This window comes from Strongylocentrotus purpuratus, unplaced genomic scaffold, assembly GCF_000002235.5.
Source record: "Strongylocentrotus purpuratus isolate Spur 01 unplaced genomic scaffold, Spur_5.0 spur5_scaffold_3, whole genome shotgun sequence".
NCBI classification, from domain to species: domain Eukaryota; kingdom Metazoa; phylum Echinodermata; class Echinoidea; order Camarodonta; family Strongylocentrotidae; genus Strongylocentrotus; species Strongylocentrotus purpuratus.
Window position 1 is genome coordinate 24,495,947 of NW_022145609.1, and position 23,453 is coordinate 24,519,399.

The window sequence follows — 23,453 nt, forward strand, 5'->3', positions numbered from 1 at the left end:
GCACATGTACATTTTACAAGAAAAAAGTAATGGAGAGAGAGAGGGAGAGAGACAGGAGGAGAAAGTGAAAACGAGAGAGAAAAAAGAGATGAGCGAGAGGGGAGGAAAAGAAAGAGATAAATCAGGAGAATGCCCCTTTTTACAGTACTACACAAATGAATCATAAGCTGAGGCTACAGCCTACACAGTCCGCGGTTCAAGTCCCACTGCAGCACTAATGTCCTTTGGCAAGACATTGATCTGCAATGTACATTTGCCACTCTCCACCCAGGTGTTAAATGGGTAACCGAAAGGATGTGAAATCTAATGTGCTGGGATTAGCAAGTGTGCGCTTGTAAAAATGACGCTTGGCTGGAATGCTCCCCAGGGAGTGGAGAATGTGCATACATCGCGTGCGTGTAAGCCTGAATCCGATGACCGGGGTAATCTATTTGTAAAGCGCTTTGAGAGGGCCTTTGGTCCTGAAAAGCGCTATATACAGTAAGATCTACTGTACTACTACACTATAGTGTATTCCTTTCTGGGTACGGTTATTGATTGAACTTTGAAGCCTTTTTTGAAGGTTATTCATTTCACATTTACTAAGAAGAAACATACCGGTATACAAAGGCTGTAGAAATGTGTGCATTGTGAGTCTCCCTGGGGGGTAAAGGAGGTGTCAGCTACAGTGTATATACCAGGGAGTTGGAACTCCCTGGTATACCAAGGGTGCGTTCAAGCGATTTTTTTAAAAGCTTGAATCACAAATTAAAACGCCGTTAAAAAGCAAGATTACTGCAGGAGAGCGTTCAAGCGATTTTTCATCAATGCTGATTCTCGCTCGTCTCAAGCCCAGCCACTGCTCATCACACTGCGCAGTTTGACCTAAGGAAATATAGGTTAACTTCGTCACATGCTTTCTGAATCACGATACAAAACACATCTTTTTCAGCGTTTCATGTAACACGTTTGTTTTTACGACTGACTAAAAATTGCTTAAAATCGCTTGAACGCAACCATCTCTTAAACTAAAAGTCTTTGAAAACCGTGTTCCTAGGGTGAAAAAAGTGTTGCTTGAACGCCCCTAAAACATGCAATGCTGGATTAGGCAATGAACAGTTAGTTTCTTTGACCTGTACAATAAACATTGTACAGGTGCATGAAGTGGATAATGTCACTTCGCCGGTTGACCTTGACTTTCCATACAGGTTCATACAAAGTAGGCCTCGCTTTGAAGGTCTGTCTCTTTACAATGTACTTAGAGTTACATATCTGTGCTGATGTGAGCTTAAAAGTAAAGACCAGTATTGGAAACGCCCCAATTTCAAAAAATGAAATGGAAGCTCTCATTACCAATCATGTGAAAGAATATGTTTTGACTAATACATGATGATAAAAAATTTGCCGGGAAACCGCCTACTAATTCATATATTTGGTAAATTTGTTTCTCCCATGGTCTGTGAGAGATATAGGGTAGTCCCATATACATCTTTCTGTGTATAGTGCTTGTAACTTTACGAAGAATGGGCCAAATTTCTTATCATTTTGATGATTCCAGAACCTTGCAGACGCTAGATGCTAGATGATCAACCTTTTCTGATCGATTCCACAACGTTTCTTTCACAATGCAATTGCATGACCATAACTGGTCTTTACCTTTAAACTATTTACTACATGTACATTAGACTGAAATGCATTTCATTTTATGAATGTTAAATGAATAGAAAATGTTTGTTTAATACAATATCAGGTATTTCTGAATCCATTTGTTATTATAAAACCAATTAACATTTCAATGGAAATGTGGAAATAAATAAAAATTCATCTCATAAATGATTGGAGAAGTAATGCTGTTAGTATACTGTACAATATACAATTGAAACTGTGCGGAAGGATTAAGAGTCCTGTTTCACTTTGAAACTCAACCACAACCAGGACTTTCTTCATCCTGTGGATTTCCCAACTTGAGCATGACATTATAACCTTCAGGACAGGATTTATTTGATTACATGTTGCTCTTCAAATTGGCAACAACATTTTGTTATCGTTTACCAGTAGTGCTACATGTACGTACCGTTGAAATGAATTCTAATCTCTGCATGCGGTTTAAACTTTGTGAAAAAATTGAAGTGGCCAAATTTTAATGTAAAGCAATGAATTTGAACCTCTCTGTGTTTCCAATTTAAGGTTTTAAAAGATAAAATAAAATTCCTGAAATCTAATGCAATACGATCATGCAAAAAAAATGGATGCAGTGTGTGTAGACTGTAGAAAAGGCCTTTCTACTCATGCATCTGATATCTTAAAGGCGCGTCTTCATCATCTCGAGATTGCCAAATAGCCCGCTATTTCTGATTTGGGAAATAATCCCGAAGTTACAAATTGCGTCTTCATCAGCTCGAGATTCGACCTCGAAACTTGTAACTCGACCTTGAGAAATTAGCTCGAGATATTTTGCTCAGCGTTAGCGCGTATTGCGAATCTTTGGTCTAGTGAAGATGCACGGGACAAATAGCTGGATATTTTGCCAAATAGTGGGATATTTTGCAAACTATCCCAAGATATCTTGGAATTGACACCGCCAAATTTTCTTGTGAAAATAACATTCTTCTTACGGTACTCAAAATTTGATGAGATTTTCAGGACATTCTTACCGGTACACTCTAGAATTTAAGGAATAAGTGGATGAGATTAGCAAAAGGGTAAATTCTTGTCAATTTCAAGTGAAAAGTTGAGGGTACAGACATCGGACTCTCCTTCATACATACATTGTAACCTTCACATATTAACCTTCACATATTAACCTTTTCAACAACATACATGTAATCAACATCATACTCATCATACAGGTATCAGTCATACACCACATTGTTTAAATAAGACCAAGTCTGAGATCAATTAATTTAACAACATCCTGTTTTCTATTACAGGGAATAAGTGATGAAAATTGAAAAGGATGTGTATAGTACATGCACGCGGTACCTACATGTATATATTTGTATAGACAGTAAGGCAGTAAGTATATAAACAAAAAAGTTTGAGTTCTGGTAATGGGAAACCATGGTACTAACCTACTACAATGTAGGTATTCTTTCTCTTTTTGGTTTTAATGAATGGACTAAATGTGTTCAGACAAATTTGTCTTTCATTTCCCCATTAAGGCCATCATCTGTCTAAAGTGGCCATGTGTTTGTCTCCCTCAAATTTTTTTTTTTTTTTGTAGAACCTGTCTAGAAAGGCCACCTATCCACAGTGGCCACTCTCTCTATTTCCCTTGGGTTACATGTACATACCTGCCAACCACCCCGATTTAGGCGGAGTTCCTCCGCATTTTTCATACCAACTCCGAATTCCGAATGCATGCCTCAAAACTCCGATTTTGTTTAATTTAATTTTTTTTTTAGTGTAATGCACTTGGAGAGTATATAACTATTATGTTTGTATTTCGAAATGTAAAGCGCCTTGAGCACGTTCATGTGAAGGCGCTCAATAAATACCAATATGTATGTATGTATGTATAAGACTAAAGCATAACACAGCACTGATAACCAGATCACGCCGACATCCGCGCTTGCGCTCATAGAAGATATACACAGCGCAGCCCGAACGTGATCGTTAGTTACCCCCCCCCCCCCCCCCAATCTACGGGCTACTACCCCAATCCTTCGGTGGTTCGCGACCTCGTAGTCCATCCAGAAAAATTTACTCCTAATTTCTCTTGTCTCAGGTTGGCAGGTATGCATGTACCTCGATAAACAGATTTGACATATATAGAGGTTAGACCTAGATGATAGATCTAAATTGTGTTTGTACATGTACTTTGTAGGCCTCAAGGCATTTCTGGATTTTCATGATTTGCAGACGGATCACCTCAAAAAACCTCCAGTCATCATGGTCATATAATAAGTATGCAGATTATTATGATATTTCTACCTCTACAACTTAAATGTTGCGATCTTTATTTGTTCTTCCATCTTTTTTCTTTTTTCACAGCTTACAGGATGACTTCCTTTTTGCGACAGCTTACACTTTTGGCTAATTCCCTTTCAATTGGAGTTCATTTATCAATCTATAATTGAATTTTATGAGGAAGATCCGTGAATATAGTGTTCATTCAAAACAAGCCTCAAAATGTCATCTTATATTTCGAGCTTATTCATGTACATCAATCTAGATGATAGATCTAGATCTAAAATCTCCAAAACCTTTTGGCTTTATCATTTTATTATTATAGCCATCTGTTTCATGTCAAACGATAGACTCTGCTTTGCACCCACAATTTGAAGCTTAAGCCTAAGACTTAGAGCACTGCACCGGCATGTCATTTTTGAGAAATGCAAAGTCAACATGAAAACATTTTATGATCTAGAATCTACTTCCTGGTACCATCATATTTATATTCATAAATTATATTTTCTTTTCTCAAAAATGACATTGTTCTTAGTAAAAACTTACTCAAATTTTTATGACTTTGGGCATGCATAATCTTTGCAATAACGTGATTAATATAAAACTTAAAAGCAACCATTACGGGTAAGTACACAAAATCATTTAATAAACTTAAGTCGAATAATTTCAGCTTCAGCAGTCAGCTTCATTATCAAAAACTCAATCAAAAAAAGCATGTATGCACCGAGCGCGAGCTCACCGGCCGGCGCGCGCTGAGCCTGAGCGACGGAGCTGAGTCGGACACCGGGCGGACTAAACCCCAAAAAATAAAGTAACAAAGTATTGAGTCTAGAGTCTGTATTTCCCTTTCAAGACTTCATAATATAATCACGAAAAGCTTACCAAAGTAATAATCTCGTTCGAAAGAATACTGTTTCCTTTACAGATTGAATAATTCCTGATACAGCACCGGAATTATGTCCCACTCTACGGAATTCACAGTAACAACATTCGCACTTTCACCGCGAGTTACGTTACTACATGGAAAAGCACCGAAAATATTGCCATTGACTGCATGCGCTGCAGCATGACGTACTTTTACACACGTAAACATGTGTACTCGCTGCGCTGTAGTCGAGTCGAGTCACATGACGGCCAAGCCCCCGAAAACGGACCAATTATGTGCGAGAATTGGACCACACCGCCTGGCGCATCTAGTCTGAGTCGAAGTTTTATTTTTAGAAGTCAACAAAGTAAAAAGTATAGGTATAGACCTCTAGCGCATAATTGGGGTAGAAAATATTGAATTGTCTTCTTCTTCATCTCCTTGGAATCTTATTTTCCCTTCTAAACCTAAAGGCGGGGTGAGGGTGGTATTCTATTTATTCCAATAGAACAAGGGCCAAAAAGCCAGTCTGGATAATTTCTCTTCTTTCGTTCTTTCTCTAGCTCACAACGCATCGTTTCATTTCTCTCATATGCATTCTTTTCTCTCTCTCTCTTTCTCACACACACATTGCATTAATTCTCCTCATATTCCGTTATGTATCTCTCTCTCTCTCTCTCTCTCTCTCACAATATTGCATTTATTCTCCTTTTATTCTCTCATATTTTATTATTGTTCTCCTATTCGGTTAAAACTAATTCTTTTTTTCTCTATCTATCACAATAACCTTTAATTTTTATATTTGATAAGTTTCTAATTTTTCTACAATATAGATAGATCATGACATATGTAAATGATTCCCGGATACATATGAATTTAATACCAATGTTTCCTTTATTTGAGATCTTTGAGTCAGGATCTCACTTTTATTTGTGATCATTCCAACAATAAAGCATTCATCTAAGTATACTATTTATTAAAAACATTTTTTTGGTTTAAAAAAGAAGAAAGAGTGTAAAGCCTGTTAAATATTGCAACAACAATAATAGAAAAAAACCATTACCGGTATACAAAAACTTAAGACATGTGTTAATTGAAATTAGAATTTTTTAAAGTAAACAGACAAGCAGACAAATGAAAAATAAATGAAAATATACCGGTAAGTGTAAAAGCAAATTATGAAAGACAATACAATACTTTTAACGTTATATTCTATGAACATGATTTGTATATCTGTTATACATAAATATGAATCAAATATACTTATTCCACCGTGTGTCAAATCAGTCGAAATCATGCCTTGAACAAAAAATAATAAGAGAAGAACCCTGACATTGAGTGATTTCAAGTTGGGTGTTTAGGGCTGGTGTTAGTGTTTAATAAACAATAACACCAGTCCTAAACACTGAAATGGAAATCAGCTGGTGTTAAGGCTTTGACCTCTGAATATCGTCAACTTCCGGTGGCTAGTACGTGTTATTGATTTAGCATATTGTCGTCTGCTTAACCGATCTTTTTGGTTGGTGTTAATATTTTGCGTACAAATGTCCTATTCACTAACACTAGCCTCTAGGGATTAAGCAAATGTTGATTTCCAGTTCGGTGTTAGTGTCCAGCTATCAATATTGATATCGGTATCAGGCTCTTAAATTCATCAGCAAATTTTTAGCTTGATTTAAGAGCTCTTGACTGCTCTAAACACTAACACCCAACTTGAAATCACTCTTCTTTTTATATCATAAAATTTATGGGGGGAAAAGTGCTTGCAGTGTTGAACTTATGTTGTAAAACTAGCTAGCTCTGCTCTGAATAAACTGTGAGCGTACAACCATACTTTGGTCCATATCTAAACATAAATTTACAAATTTCATTATTAAACTGAATTCATAGATGATTCTAAACTTTGTATAAATCCTATAACCAGCTCATATTAATTTACTAAAAATTCTCTGTCTCATTGAGGCACAATAAATAAACTATATTTTATGACATAAATAAACAATCTTTGGCAATCCTATCAAATTCATGATTGAGTGTCTTACATTAATGGTAGAAAACTAATATCACAACTTCCGAATATAGAAGATCTATACAACAATATACAAGTAAAATATTGGTATCATTAATATGGCATCAACATAAATTATGTGTTTCATATACACATAAACTAAAATACAGTTTTAACAGCTATCACAAGAATTCATGGAAAATCTCATGAAAGTGTTGCAAATAAATACATCTCTCTGGATTATATGAATATAATGCTTTAAATGAAAAGAATATACAATGGAACGTTGATATAAAGAAAAAACAAGGTACAAGTACAAGCCTGCTCCTTTGTGTTTTTATTGTTTTCAACCCTTCTGAGCCATGTAGGAGAACTCAAGTTACAAAAGAGATTTTTTGTAGTTGTACCTTTCCCCCAGCCAGGCAACAGAATCCTGGATTTGTCACTGTCCCTAGAATAATTTACTTGTTTAAAGCCCTTCTGCACTAGTTTGGCCAGGAGGGATTAGACCTCCTAGCTCTCAATTAACATAAGAAAAATGGGATCGTGGCGGGACCAATGGTCACCGCTTAGGCATTGTTTGCTATAAAAAGGGCACAACTAGCTAAAAAGTAGTGCATTGGGGCTTTAAGGAGGGGGGAAGGATGAGGGAGGATGGGGAGGAGGGGGAGGGAGGGGAGGAGGGGAGGGAGAGAAAGAGGGGGAGCAGGGACTAACCAACCAGGTTTTCTTGAAACAAAGTTTAATGTCTGATTTTTTCTCTCTAAAATGCAGCTAAAATCCATTCACATATGAGTTAAGAAAATGACCATGACATCTGATTCACAATAGGGCACTATCCAAACTCTCTTCTTGCTCCCCTTAGGATTCATGGCAACTACTTCCATAATGTTTTCATCCGATGCAAGATGCTTCAATCAAACCTTAGCGCTCTATCTTCTTGATAATGAAGCAATCTGGAAATTTGAAACAAAGCACATGTTCAAAGAATAGCCAAGTTAGAATACCAGTATTCTAAATGTCTTATTATATGCACATATAATCACAGTAAAACGGTTACAGACTAAGCAAATCTTAAAGATATTCTTTCAGGAGTTCCTGGGATCAATGCTTCAGTCTGCACACATAGTGCTGGGTCAATAAGTGGTATTTGATGGTGTACAAACTTCACAAACTTCACACAGGTGTAGGTAACACAAGTAAAATGACCGATATAAATTACTGATTTCAGAAATTGTTGCATTTGCATTTGGAGGTTTTGATGTGTACTGCATCAGAGTTTGGTTGCACCTGTGTCAAATCTCTGTCCATGCCCTAATTTCAAGAACAGATATGAGCGACCTAAAAGTAATCAAAAGATATGTTGTCGACAGTGCTCTATACATTTTTAAAAAATAGGAGGGAATTAACCGAAGAACTAAAAAAAGAAGAAGATGTTGTATTGCCCTTTAGGTGCCAGGACCTGGGTCGGTCAGTTGGGTTTCCTACTTTTTTTCCCCCTTGACCGTCGCCTAAATAACTGAAAAACGGGAACGTCGCCCAAAATCTTGCTGGTTACTAGCTGGTGCAGTGCATGGTATACACACATACACGAGGCTGGGTCTACTTGCATGTTTACGCCAGCAGGATTTTTAAACTTGGGCAGAAGATGGGTAAGAATTTGGGAATAATTTGATGATTTTATGCATTTATATCCCATTTAAACAAACAAAATATATATTTTTTTATTATCATTAAACATTTTTTTCTACAAACGGTATTATTTTTTAAAATAGATTTTAAGACTTTTGGGTCGGTCCCGAAGGGCAATACAACATCTCTTTTGTTATCGCCTAACAAGAAATCTTGTTGGTGAACTTACTTCAGCATCCACAAGTTTTCTCCTGGTCATGAACATGGATGCTTTGTCCTTCTGACCTGCCTGGAGTGACTCTTTGGCCTGGGCTAGAAGGTTTGGTGACAAGGCTTGTAACCTTGAGACATAGGCTGTGGGTCAAAGGTCAAAGGTCAGAGTGAGGGTTGGCGAGTTATGGTTGTGGAATGGGCATGGGGGAGCATGGAATGGAGCATCTCTTTTGCTAATAGGGACATAAATTGGGAGACAGTCTTTATAAATTTCTGTATTGGTAAAAGTTAATTATTTTAATAAAAATAAAAAACAGAAAATTAAACATGGTAAAAAAAAATGCTGGTGGTAAATTTCAACAGTGTTAAGTTTGATAGTGATAATCTCTATCTTTTCTTTTATCAATTTTTTATTTATTTATTTATTTATTTTATTTTATTTTATTTTATTTTATTTTATTTATTTTTTTTTTTGGGGGGGGGGGGGGGGGGGACACACAGTGAGAAACTGGTTGAAAGTGACATATAGAATTTCAATGCCCCATAACTCAATTGCTTTATGTGAACAGCCCTAGTACCATACCATATCTAGCCTGTGATCCGCCTTCCTTCAAGAACGTCTGTAGCTTCTGTAATCTTTCTTGAAGGGCCTTGTAGCTCATGATAAACTCATTAGGGACCTGCTGCTTGTGCGCTTGCATGTCACCAATCTACCGTGATAACGAGATATATTATTCAGATATTTAATGTTTAAAACAAAGGAAGTTGGTCTAAGGTCTAAGTTTTCATTTGTTAATCATGGTCTTTTGGGAAAATCATGGCCATCAAAGCAACTTCGTCAGAGATATAACATATAACATATAACGTATAAATTATCAAATCTAATAGAAAATGTCATAATTATATCAATTCATGGCAAAGCGTAGCATCCCCTTGCCAGATACAAATGGCCTATTTAAGTCAGAACAAGTTACCGCCATTTAACTATCCTTTTATATTACTGGACAAGGAAGAAAACCACATTTAGGATACACAATTATATTTTTTTGAATATTTAATGAGCACTTACCTTTCACCTACATACTACGAAATCAAACTCAGGCTGTGTTTTGATATCATGTACCTTCACATTAAACTTCATTAAAATCTGCCAAATTCGGGAAATAGCGGGCTAATTTGCGCCTGTCCGAGCTAGTTTGTGATGAGCGTATCGGTCTGGTAAAAATGCAATTTCGAGCTTCGGGATAATATCCCGAGTCTGAAAATAGCGGTTATATGGCAAACTCAAACTGATGAAGACAGGCCTATTCAGTTTCATCTCATAAATCCATCAATTAATCATTCAATCATCATCATTTTCACATTAACCAGCATCTATATCACTATCATGGTGAACAAACACGCGTCAGTGAAACAGAAGCTGTACTACATGCAGATGAAAGTTTTAAAAAATAAAAACACAAGCGAACTGACCTTTTTCTTGAGCGTTCCAATCTCCCATTTGAGTATTTCAACGCAGTCAGTAGCCGATGTTCTAAGGGAACAATAAACAGAGATTTTCTGATATGGACAGGAAAACAAGTACATGTATTCAGATGAAAAAGAAGATATTTTCTTGGCAGGGGGGGGAAGAATGTCTACTTTTAAAGATATTGATTATTTTACTACCAATGTCTGAGAGTCAATATTTCCATCATGGAGTTGGGTGGTGGGGGTAGGGGGTGGGTGGTGGGGGGGGGGAGACCCTCTCTTGGTCTATTCCCATATGGTATACACCCAGCCTGTCTACTACCCACATGGTCTAATAATCATTTTGTCTAATTATCATTTGATCTAATGACCATTTAGGCTGATAGTAATTTGGTTTAATTTCCATATAAAGTACATAGAGAATTTTGTATTATGCGCTACATGTATATAAAAAAGACTTTGTTATTATTATATGATCTAATCTCCAATTAGTCTACTTCCCACTTGGTCTATTGTTCGTTTAGTGTAATAAACAGTTAGTCTCATTCTCGGTTTGTCCAATGCCCTATTTGTCTACCATCTATAACTTCTAATGAGAATTTGATAATTGTTTATGATCAAATTAGTATTAGACCATATGGATAGAAGACAAAATGGGCATTAGACAAACTGGGTATTAGACTGATTGGAAAGAAGAATAAATGAGCAATAGACCAAATGGGTAGTAAACTTATTGGAGATTAGACCAAACGGCTATTAGCCTAAATGATAAGTAGATGAAATGATTATTAGACCATGTGGATAGTAGATGGCTGGGTGTAGACCATATAGGAATGGACCAATTGGGTATTTAGACAAATTAGTTGTAGACCAAACGGCAATAAACCCCTCTCTTTGCCTGAAAATTAGGCATGACATTTCATTGATTAGAAGCAATGCAATTATGATTAACAAAAGAAGGATGGGTCTGAATTCATTGGATTTCAACAATAGCTGTTCCTTTCATCGCTTTGTTGCTTTTGCAGAAAAGGCCTTCAAAGATTTTGTTTTTAAATCCTGCTGTGCAACAGAGAGAGGGAGAGAGAGAGAGAGAGATAAAGATGGGGAGGGAAAGAGTATTAAAAAGCAAGAGAGAGAGAGAGAGAGAGAGAGAGAGAGGACACACAGGAAGAATACAGAGATACATGTAGTATAAAAAAGTATAAGGGTATGACAAAGAGTACTAATAAATGTATTAATTTTCATAAAAGCAACATTCGTGAAGAAAGCTCTGAAAGTAATGAGTTGTTTAAGAGGTTGGAAGAAACTCTTTAGATGCTCATTCATGTTAGATCCAATTTTTCACATGACACCACACTAACTGATTAAAAAATGGGGCTGTTTCTTGATTTTGTTTTCTTTACCAAAAACATACTTTATTCAACTTAATAATGCAAAAAGATACAGACATTCTAGTACTGAATATACAGTACAAATCAAAGGCAGTGACACAAGATATATGATTAAATAATCGTAAGTTTAAAATGATAAATAAATATATATTAAGAATGGTTTATATATACTCCCAAACATGTAACTTTACAAACTATTTTGTTGTTAATTTATGCTCAGTCAACGTAAACTAAAATGCGATTCTTAATTCTATCTTCTTTCTTCATCCACCAACAATTTGTTGGTGTCATCCTACTCCTGTACCTGTGAAATCTTTCCTTTAATTCCTAAATTCTTTAAACTATTTTCAACTATAATGCATGTATCTCTCTCAATGATTGAAAATACATGCAGGCCTTCATGTGATCGTATTTGCACAAAAACTGATGATTTTTTTCTAATTTGTTAGGATCATAAAAATCTGGAAAAATATAACACAGAGGAGACATTTTTTATGAACCAATAATTTTGTTTAAAACAAATGCACACATCTACTAGCAACAATCAAATTCACTCGAAATATAAAGACATAAATGTTCAAAACATGTGGAGATACAATCATTGTTTTTCCATCAATTCTCCCATTATTTCAATTTTTCAACACTACATTATGACCCATGTATATTATTTTCAGAGACATTACATTTATTTTAACAATGTAGCAATTATGAAAGAAAACTACTACTGTTGCCAATTTGAAGAACAATGTGTGATCAATTTAGTCTGAACAATAAATGCTGACCTGGCAGGGTTAAAGGGATCCGGTAACTTTCTCTCAAATTCTGAAACAAAATTCTGGATTTAGCTCATGATGCAATGAAAATTATAAACCTTTAGGTCAGTCAGGAACCCCATGACTTTTACAAGCCGATCGCCTGTCTGATTATCAAGATATTTATGATTGGAATTACAAATTTTGAAAACCGTTTTCATGACACTACAGTCAATTGGGGGAAACGAGTATGGTAAAACCGGTCACTCAAAGAATTTTACTTTTTTGACGCACTTCTTGATCATTTTGAAGCGCAATTTTTTTAAGGCTTCAATATTACACCATATCACAGACACTGATAACACATAGGGCCGTGTATCTCAGATGTAACATTGTTAAACGATCCCTTTAAGATGTATAGATGGGATCTATATTAGCACATGCTTTATCAAGATATTCCTCATTACATATTTCAGTTCATATACTCTATACCTGCTATAGAAGCATGTCAGTTTTTTTTTTCTTCATATACAGCTACAATGTATTAACCATCATTTTGACTCAAATAAAAAAATACAAATACACTTTCTGATTGAAAGACGAATATGTTAATTTTTGTTGTAATGGTAGCAGCTGCAATGTCAATGATGATGTCTACACTTTGCTACCTTCAAAGTCGAATCTGTGGTGTGTTTTTTTAATATACATGGTACCAGTTACAAAGTAAAATAGTTTTGATTCCCATGTAAAATACAAGTACAATTTCTGATTAATAGATTTGTTTTTGTTTTTAAAGTTTAATAGCAGCTGCAATGTCATGTTGATGATGTATGCAATCTCTCATTAAAGCTAGGTGATCTCGCATACTTTGGAATCTTTCTTTCTGTGTGAACATACAGGGACATTACAGGGAGCAAAAAAACATGAACAAAAACACAAATTACACTCATGATACTTTGTGTCTGTTGTATATTTGTTTTTATATTCTAAAAGCACAGCACACCCAAAAAGATTATCCCATTTCAGACAACTCTTTGGAATGAAATGACAAGCAAAATGTCTGCTTTGAGAAAAAGGACTTTGCCTGGTCAAATAACAACCATGTTTTACATTTTACATAGGATTTACATGTACAGTCAAACCTGTCTTAGCAGCCACCTGTCTATAAATGCCACCTGTACATAGTGGCCATGCATTTTGTCTCTCTCTAGTGAGAAATAAGTTTGTAGAACCTGTCTAGAAAGACCACCTGTCTACAATGGCTACTTTTTCTGTTTTCCTTGGGTGGCTTTTATAGACAGGTGGTCCCATCAAGAAAAAAAACCTAGTCTCTCAGAGATTTTCAAGATATTTCAATTATGTATTTTCTGATGTTCATTTTTTTTCCCCCTGAACTTTTGAATGAAGATTTAAACCATGGGTTAAATTTAAACCTCCTTTGTGAATTCAGGCCATGGTCTTTCCATTCAGTTGGTTGCTAAAACAGTTTTCATTAGACTTGTAATGTAATGCCAGCCTGTGAATATTAGTTCCTGGATCGGTTTAAAGGAAGAGATTAAAATAGAAATAAATTTTTAAAAAGCTTACCTTTGTACGCTTCCAGACGACCTGCCACCACCTGAAGATGATTTTGATGGAGATTGCTTCTGCTTGTACATGAAACAACAAACAAAAATGATGGAAATTAATTGTCAACGTTTTAAAAGAAATTGCAATAGGAATTCATATTGAATTTCTGAAATGTTATTTCTCTCTGATTGAGGTCCTGAAAGATAATATGAAAAGTAATATAATGATTATAATACTAACTTAAAGCCTACCTGCACTAGTTTGGCCAGGAGGGATTAGACCTCCCTGCAAAGTCACCGACAGGTGGTTATCTCATCAAATCAGCTCTCAATTAACATAAGAAAAAAGGGACCATGGGGGAGTCGGGACCAAGGGTTACGGCATTGTTCGCTATATAGAGGGCGCAAGTAGCTACAAGTAGTGCAGACAGGCTTTAAATCCAAAAATAAAAACCGATAATGAAATTTACCTGAGAAGCTGCAGCTGGAGGGCTTGATATCTGGGTGTGAGACACAAAACAAAATCATAAGTAACTACTTATACTACGTGTAAAACTGTATGTATACCGAATCTCAATCGAACCCTAAAAATGACCAATCAGTGCCAAGTTTGACAAAAGCAATGAAAAGCTATCTTGATAAAATCAACATTTTTAATGACTATTTTGGTCATTAGCCAAAGAATAGTAAACAAATAATACACATCAGTGAGGGCTTTCGTAAGAATTACCCACACAAGGTACCTTTGGAAGAGTCTAACACGCCCGAGGCAATAGCCAAGGGTGTTTTGACTGTTTTGAAGGTACCAAGTGTGGGTAATTTTAATAATGCCTGAACAAAATGATGTGTATGATTTGTTTAATAAGATGATGTTTTATTTGTTTTATGACATAATTTTACTGAACCGGAAATTAGTAAAATTACGTGTTAGGCAGAATAAATGACAGGTCACGTGTACGCTCTGAACCAGTTGTTTGATTAGGATCCGCTTCACCATCTTATAATACCTTTAAATAGTAGCTTACAAAACTAAATATAACCTGACGCAACAGCATCTTTGTCACATACCTTTGTTTTCTTATGAACGCTGTCGATGATAAGCCATTTCTCCTTCACAAAGTCTTCCTTCAACCCTGACAGGGGGTGGTGAAGGCGAACTTTGACCTCAATCTTTCCTCCGATCTCTCTCCTTCCATCCATCAGCTTGCATTTTGAAGAGAGAGAAAAAATGTAACTTTAGATGAAGCCATGAAAGATTCCTCGTGCAATATATCTTGCTGTGTTTTCCACAGTTATTCATGTAAATGACAAGAGTACCGGTATAGATAAGGATGCTGTCCTTTTCTTTGAATCATGAACATTTTAAGATCATTCAAAGCTGTTTTCAGCAACCACCACTACTACCACCAGCATCACCACCACAACCATTGAATACAGTACTACTACTACTAGTACTACGACCTACTCCTGCTACTGCTACTACTGGTACTTCTGCTACTTTTGATACTGCAACTACCTACTACTAATACTGCTTCTGGTACTGCTCTTACTACTTCTAACACGACTGCCACAACCGCCCCATCCATTACCACCACCGTCAGTCCATACCTGCCAGCATTTGAAAATAAGAAATCTGTACCTTAACCCGATCGCACGGCCTTACCATGGCCATGTATGCAAAGGCAGTGTTACTGGCAATACGTGGTAAATTTGTACAAAAAAGCTAATACAAATTCGTTGCTCGATCGTGCAGCCATTCAACGCACGCAATACGCAAACTCTCAAATCGCGGCACAAGGTAAAACAAGCCAAATTCTGCTTTTGCATTCTTTTGTGAAAAAAATAGGAAACAGGAACAGTTGGCTGGTATGCATCATCACAAGCACCACCACCAATATTTAATATCATTACTAATACCAATACCACCATCACCACCACCACCACCACCACCACTACCACTTTCTGTTCTATTACAACATCACTATTACTATTATACCAATACATGTACTACGTCTACTACTATCCACGCATTCAATGTCCTTGTGATCATTTCCAAACTCGGTATACTTACCGGTACTGATTCGTGCAGTTCACATTTGTTCTCTAGTTCGGCAAGTTTGAGGCTGGCTGTTCCTAACGTCTTGTGTCCTCGTAATAAGCCTCTGAATGAATGAAAGAACAAAAGAACATATCAAAGGGTCATTAATGATCAATGGATGAGCGAAATTGCCTTAAAATACCTTTCAAAGTGCTAAAATGTGGAATATTGATAAATTACCCGAGAGTTTGTGGGTTCAAATCTCATCTTTAGTGATGGCTGAGTTGAAAGACGTTCAGCTCCCTCTTTCTCTCTCTCTCTCTCTCTATCAAGCAAACAAAGTACATATGAAATACTAAATACTAAATTATCTTCTCTCTAGTCTGCCACCGCTATCTCTCTCTCTCTTTCTTTCTCTCTCTCTCTCTCTCTCTCTCCCTCTCTCTGCCTCTCTCTGCCTCTCTCTCTCTCTCTCTCTCACACACATTACACTGTCATTATCTAGAGCAGTCAAATAAAGATACTAACTTGCTGTAGATGATTTCAAGTTTGATTGCCTTCCTTTTGATGGCCGAGTTGAAAGTCCTGGAGCTGCGGTTGATCTCCACGGTGTAGCTCAAGTTGTACTGGGGATTATCGGCTCCTTTCGCCCATCCTGTCTTATGGGTCGGGGGCTCGTCCTGGGCGGATTGACAAAATTAAGAAATAAAAGCTATCAGGATAAATGCAAGGTTGGAAAAAAACATTGTGACACCGTAGAGGTGTCGTAGTCGAGCAGTTTAACCCTTACTGTACTGGGCTATTTCGAGCACTCTCTGACTGGGGGGGGGGGGGGGGGGGGGGGGGGGGGGGGGGGGGGGGGGGGGGGGGGGGGGGGGGGGGGGGGGGGGGGGCCTGGGAGGCCCCTCTATGATCTCGGCCGTCGAATGTCCGATGAACGCGAAAATTTGCATGTTTGTAGATATTTACGTAAGGAACAAGATGGTATAATTAGTTTTTTCCTAATATGCAAATTTTTGTCGTTAAAGCCTAATTAATTATGCAAAATGCTAATTTTATGCATTTTACAGAAAACTCTACATATTTGTCCGTAGACTTGTGAAGAATCTTGAAAATGTATTGAATAAATGTTTCCTTCATCTCAAATTCATGAGGTTTCATTATTTCTATGATATTTGAAAATGCATAGGTTAATTTGCATAAATTATGAATACGCAAATTACGCATTCATGAATATCTAATCTAGAAATATACAGGGAACTAGAATCATTACAAAAATTGTCAGACTCCACTTTTGTAACGTTGAAACTTCTTTTCTAACACAAAATAGTTATTTGATGTAATTAATAATGATAATTTATGCAAATTTAATGCGATTTTCAACTATTTATTTTCTTATGTATTTCATTGTTTTTTATTTCTTATTATATCTATTGTTTTATTTTTAATGTATTCTTTTGTTCTGAAATACATCAAGTTACTTTGAGAAACATATAAAAGCAATTTGATATCAATTCATATCTTCACATTTCTGCTTGTACATGAATATATGCAATTATAGCACTTTTTTTATGACATGCGCATACTAATTATTATGTAACACCTTACAGGTATATCCGATTTTGACGAAAATGGTATCAAAATGGTATCAAAAAGACTTGAGGGAAAAAAGTCATGAAACGACAATTCGAAATTCCGAGCGGTTGCGGCGCGATCTCTGAAAATGTCGAGGGGGGGGCCTCCCAGGCCACCCCCCCCCCCCCCCCCCCCCAGTACAGTAAGGGTTAAAGAGAAGGTTGTGTTCTGGGGAGAGGTGACAAATGATTTGTTAGGGTTATCAATGTTATTATGCAAGTGTGGAAGAACATCAGATTAAACAAATTCCCAGAAAAGCATGGCTCTTCAGATGCCTTAATATTCTAAATATGGCATGTTACATCATCAAAATCGGGACAGATTTTGTATGCCACATGTTCGTGTAGTCCCATATATATCTTTCTGTGTACAGTGCTTGTAACTCTACCAAGACTGGGCCAAATTTATTATCATTTTTATGATTCCAGAACCTTGCAGTACACACCAATACTTATATGCTAGATGATCAACCTTTTCTGATCGATTCCACAATGTTTCTTTCACAATGCAATCGCATGGCCAGAACTGAACTTTCTCTTTAAAAAACTTGACTAGAGATGCATGTATGAGCCCCAGTTAAGCACTAATGTACATTTGCCACTGTCCACTAAAGTGTTACATGGGTACCGTTTGGAATGTATTCCTTGAATGCTGTGAGCAACGAAAAGCAGTTGCCTAGCCAGAGCCGGAGTAATATTGGAGCACCTTTGAGCACCTTCCATGAGAATATGATTGCTTTGGAAGCATCAACTTTATAATTATTTTGGGTGTGGTGGGGTATATTTTTTTAAGTTAAAAACACTTGAAAAATGTTTTTATTTGAATCTGCATTTTCTTTACATCATCACTCAAGACTATCTGTGCATTGGTACACAAAGTAATGTAAAGCAAGCACACCTGACTTGCATAATGCACTAAGAGACTTTGGTGGAAAACGCTTTATAAGCACCGTTTGATTATTATTATTATTATTATTATTATGATAACTTACCGATGGATAAGGAAATTCTGCTTTTATATAGGTGTCTATGTCCTTTGAATCTTTTTCTAAAAATGAAATGACAAAAATAGAATCAGAATCATAATAACTTGGAATTTCCTGTGTTTCATTAAAGTATACATGTAGAAGATTGACACAGTTTCAAACATGTAGCTCATCTTTATAGGAGAACCCAATGGCGCAATAATCTGCATCTGTGACAAATGAAATTTTTCTACTTCTCTATTCCTTGCTTTTAAACTGTCTTCATTTATCCCCCTCCCCACTCTCTCTCTCTCTCTCTCTCTCTCTTCCATCCCCCCCCCCCTTCCCCTCTTTCTCTCTCTTCCTCACCCCCCCCCCCCCCCCTTCTCTCTCTGGCTGAACTTATTTGTAATCAAGTTGATCTCAAAAGTTTTAGATGGTATGGGGCATAGAGTAATGACAATCTATGAATGGCATTATTGTTTAGAAGCATGATTAAATATCAATTATATGTGACCCGGCACCACAAAACCACCAAAATGTCGCAAAAAATTATTTTCCTGATTTCATCTGATTATGAAAGAAGAAGTTCTCCTCATTAAAATGGTATATTACTTGTCCAAATTGAAGCTTCCTAACCCTTTCAATTTAGTGAATGAAAAGAGCTGGTGAGGGAGGTTACTGGTATTAAATTGTGAGAAAGAGAGCTTTAAAGTTTGGGGCTATTCAAGCATGCGGAGCAAGCAAACCACAGGGAAATCAATAGAAGGGTGAATCAAAAGGCCATAGCAACCACTATGAAGAGATTTTCAGATTAGGCTGAAAGTTGGCCTGATGGTCAAACATAGTCTGTTCATTATGTTTCTGAGGTTTCAATGTGTGGACTTAAGTCTTTCAAAAGTTATTATGTTGTAAATGTATAGAGTTGTAATTGGACAGATTAAGTGAACTGCAACATAGTGCCGAGACACCTGCACTAGACAATGCCTATTCATGGTGGACCCGGAGTCTTTTTGTTCCCCCTTACATAACACTGCTTGTCACCTATCTTGTTTTGTATACATCTGGGCAATTATTTGTAACCACATTATCAGGAATTCTCTCGTCGCTGTCTTGCCCGAAGTGTTCAGTAAGCAAAGCTGTAAGGTTGGCCTGATCCCCCGCAGCTAGCCCCCGCATCATCGCTTCGTTGACCGCCCGAGCTACCCGGGCATCTGCGTTGGTGCACCCCGGTACCATCCCACGGCTCTGCTCACGTACAAAACCTGGCATTGTAACGACGTTGTAGACTTTTTCGCAACTTGTCACTCTCAAATGTATAAAAATTTTATACATTTGAGATTATATGATTATATTTAATATAATAATGTTCTTACTCTTGATCAACAAATTCTGGATATGTGATGTACAATCAAGCTACTCGAAGTCGTTAACGGAGAATATAAGACGAACGCAAATCTGGAACTCGGATGTGAAAGCGGATACAAACAAAATGGCGCGCCGCACTGATTGCTATAACGGACCAATCACAGCCCGCGTAGCACGACCCGTTAGCAACGACCGACCATTTCCGGACTACCATAATTTCGCTCGGGAAAAGTGATCAAATTTTGGAAGAGACCGAAGGCTGTGCGAAAAAAACTGGTCTAGAAAAACCGTTTAAAACACATCTTCTACTATGTTTTAGACTTCCAAATTTTGATACTAGGTACAGAAAAGACCACTCTTTCAGAAAATGCAAAAAAACAAAAATCTATTTTTTTCACCTAAATTGACATTTTAGCTGATTACGGAGAATCGCTGGTTGCGACTTTTTGTTGGTTTTGTGGTGCCGGGTCACATATGTAACAGGGAAGAAGACATGCAGGTTTTGTGGGGCGTTTAACAAAACTTGTCATCAGTGACAAATGACAGTTTTTGGCATAAGATGAAATCCTTGCTTTTGATTGGTTATCAGCAGAATTGTCACTGATTTTTGTCATTTGTCATTAAAAAAAGCCTTTGTAAAACGCCCCCGGATTATTTAGTTCCCCGTTTCCAAATCCAGGCAGTTAAAGCTGGTGTATTGCCGTTTAGTCTACAACCAGTTCGTCTACTACCCATTTGGTCTATTCCCATATGGTCTATACCCGGCCCGTCTACTATCCACATGGTCTTATAACCATTTGGTCTAATGACCATGTAGGCTAATAGTCATTTGGTCTAATCTCCAATAAGTCTACTACCAATTTGGTCTATCGCTCATTTGGTCTAATTTCAAGTCAATCTAATTCCTAGTTTGTCTAATACCAACACATCTGGAGCATTTTTTTTTCTCTTACCATTGGGACAGTGCAGCTGCAATCCCTGCACAATGGTTATCTCAGCCTCATTCTCTTTGACATCTGGACAAAGTCTGTTTGACAGAAAATAACAACAAGAATAATAAATTGATAGGTAAGAAATGATACTCTTAAGTGCTGTAAAGACACAACGTTGCGATTGTGTGTATCCTGCGCAGTACTTTTCATTGAAATCTGTATTACAAGAACCATAGTTTAAAGACCACCTGGAAATAGAGACCATTTTTCTAACCTCACTTGAACCACATCATGTACTATTTTACAGTATCATAATAATGTATTAAGCTTAATTGACAAAGACAAGGGCCTGTCCTATAAAGAGTTGCGATTGATCCAAATCAAATGCAAGTCCTCAATCAATGGCAAGTTTGCAGTCTCCTAATGTATCTCTTATGTACATACTACTATTGGGTCGAGCGACTCGCACTGAATTGACAAGCTTTTTCCATTCAGTTCTACTCTCCATGATCTTTGGGAGTTCCTGCCTTGGCAGACAGGTGTCTTTTCTACCTGGACATTGCTGGGCGACCTCTGGTGCGTTTGCCCCTTGGAGGCTCCCAGAAGAGCATTTGTGAAATGATTTCATTCTTGCTCCTCCAGCAATGACCAGTGAAATACCTGTGATTAATATCAATTGTTTATAGCACAGGGTCTAGACCATACAAAAACATTGATTACATGAATAAATAAATAATCAAATAATGCTATTACGTATATAAATCATTAAATATTCTCTAGACTGACCTGACAGAGGGCAGTGTTCTCTGCTCATAATGGTGCCTGGGTAAGGCTTCCCCTCTCGACTGCTTGGAGATCAACAAGTCGAGATCCTGTTGACAAGAGTCCTGAAATTCTTGAAACCTGTCCACAACAAAGCAAAATAGTCTTGATATTAAAGATACTATGTCCCTTTTGAAGCCAACATCAAATTCTGTAGAACTTTGCAGGAATTATGAATATGTCATGTATGTCCCATTTGTGAAATTTAAACATTAGCAGTGTCCTAGTATTCAAATTATGCAAGGAAACCCGTTTACTTGCTAGACTTCATTGTCAGACACTATTGAGTGACTGAATGACATCTTTTTTCATTTGGTAATAACATAGGTACAAAGGACATTAGTGCTGTGTCATATCAAATGCGTGACCCTTGAACTTTAACACCAGTGACATGTACATGTATAAACCTAAATTGCTTTTTTCAAGTTTTTACTTGCTCTCATCAAAATATGATGTTTCATAAAACTTGTTATCAATAACAAATGCTAAATTTTCAGAACAAATTTGCTCTCAGCCAATCAAATGCCACGATTTCAGTAGCTTGTAACAGTTATTGTACCTTGTTCTTGATAACAAGTTTTGTGAAACAGGGCCCCGAACAGTAAAACCACACATCACTTACCTCTTTTCTGATTTGATGTTGCCCAGTTTTCCATACACCTTGGCATTCCCTTCACATACCTGTGAACGAGAAAATATAATTAATTAATTTCAAATGCATGCTACGGACACTGTACATGTATGTACAGTCAGATCTGATTTAGTGACCACCTGTATAGAAAGACCACACTTTTTGTTTCCCTTGAAAATGGTTTCTCATTGCAAACTGTAATCAATAAAGGACCTGCACATAAAGACCACCTGCCGGTAAAGACCACTTTTCATGTTTCCCTTCCCTGCTCCTTGCTTCTGCAATTGCGTTTATGTATCCCTCTCTTTTCTCCCTCTCTCTCTCTCTTTCTCTCTCTCTCTCTTTATCTCTCTAATTCCCTCTCTCTCTCTTGCCCTCTCTAAATAGCTTTGAGCTTTCAATCTCACCTTTTACCAAGGATATGTAAAGTTTAACCTAGCTTTCTCTTTCTCTATCTTTATGTTATTCTCTCTCATACATTCTCATTCTCCCTCCCTCTCTCCTTACCTTTCCTTTCTTCAATTCCCCTTTCCCCTTCTCTTTCTCTCACCATCCCTCTCTCCCCAAATTCAACACCAATCATCACAGCACTAAAATCTGAAGAATGCATTAATTCTCACCTCTTAAACTAACTCTAAAGCCATTTTCCTTTCCCCTTCTCTTTCTCTCTCCTCAAATTCAATAATTATCATCACTTCACTAAAAACTAAAGAATGCATTCATCTCAACTCTTAAAGAAATCGCTCACAAACCTCAATTTGTTTTTGCAGGGTGGCAATCAACCTTGCGTACACTTCCTGAGCGTTGCCATCGGCAACCGTCTCAAAGCCTCCTTCCGGCTCCGGTGATGTCGGAGGGGAGACGGCTTCGGGCTCCTTTTGAGGAACCTTAGGTATCTATCGAAAATACATAAGATAACATGAGACAGACTTACAAAAACAACAAATTTGAAGTTTAAGAAGTCTAAATAAAGAGGGGGTGGGGGTACCATAATGGCTCCAAAAAGATCCTTTTGAGGAACCTTAGGTATCTATTGGAAATACATGATAAGATAACCTGACAGACTTACAACAACAACAGCAACAAATTTGAATTTTTAAAAGTCTAAATAAAGAGGGGGTGGGAGTACCAAGATGGCTCCCAAAAGATCTCAGAGCAGATTGCCTGGTTATTGATGAATGACTCTAGACCTACTTCAGAAAGGGATCGTGTAAAAACATAACAACAATAATTACAATTAAATGTATGACGTGTAACAAATACATTTCTGTAGAGA

The 23,453-nt window shown here is 37.1% G+C and overlaps 2 protein-coding genes across 6 annotated transcripts in view; both read right to left on the reverse strand.

Moving 5' to 3' along the window:
* LOC587689 (inactive L-threonine 3-dehydrogenase, mitochondrial-like) overlaps positions 1 to 4,985 on the reverse strand; it is a 48,205-nt gene extending 43,220 nt beyond the window's left edge. Inside the window, exon 1 of the mRNA XM_030995833.1 lies at positions 4,771 to 4,985. The gene's annotated coding sequence lies outside the window, so the exon portion shown is untranslated. The remainder of the gene's footprint in view (positions 1 to 4,770) is intronic.
* Positions 4,986 to 5,641: 656 nt separating this feature from the next.
* LOC763475 (coiled-coil and C2 domain-containing protein 1-like) overlaps positions 5,642 to 23,453 on the reverse strand; it is a 35,509-nt gene continuing 17,697 nt past the window's right edge. For 2 of the 5 annotated variants that reach the window (XM_030996236.1, XM_030996234.1), the window contains exons 13-26: positions 22,930 to 23,073; positions 22,169 to 22,227; positions 21,511 to 21,627; positions 20,746 to 20,819; positions 18,452 to 18,507; positions 16,354 to 16,505; positions 15,859 to 15,949; positions 14,856 to 14,990; positions 14,258 to 14,287; positions 13,807 to 13,868; positions 10,080 to 10,140; positions 9,190 to 9,316; positions 8,623 to 8,747; positions 5,642 to 7,717 (exon numbers count right to left, since the gene is read on the reverse strand). In XM_030996236.1, the coding sequence (XP_030852096.1) occupies positions 7,694 to 7,717; positions 8,623 to 8,747; positions 9,190 to 9,316; positions 10,080 to 10,140; positions 13,807 to 13,868; positions 14,258 to 14,287; positions 14,856 to 14,990; positions 15,859 to 15,949; positions 16,354 to 16,505; positions 18,452 to 18,507; positions 20,746 to 20,819; positions 21,511 to 21,627; positions 22,169 to 22,227; positions 22,930 to 23,073 (1,257 nt within the window). In that variant the 3' untranslated portion in view covers positions 5,642 to 7,693. Of the gene's footprint in view, positions 7,718 to 8,622; positions 8,748 to 9,189; positions 9,317 to 10,079; positions 10,141 to 12,561; positions 13,103 to 13,806; positions 13,869 to 14,257; positions 14,288 to 14,855; positions 14,991 to 15,858; positions 15,950 to 16,353; positions 16,506 to 18,451; positions 18,508 to 20,745; positions 20,820 to 21,510; positions 21,628 to 22,168; positions 22,228 to 22,929; positions 23,074 to 23,453 lie in introns of those variants that run through there. The other 3 variants (XM_030996235.1, XM_030996238.1, XM_030996237.1) reach the window with 3 other exon arrangements.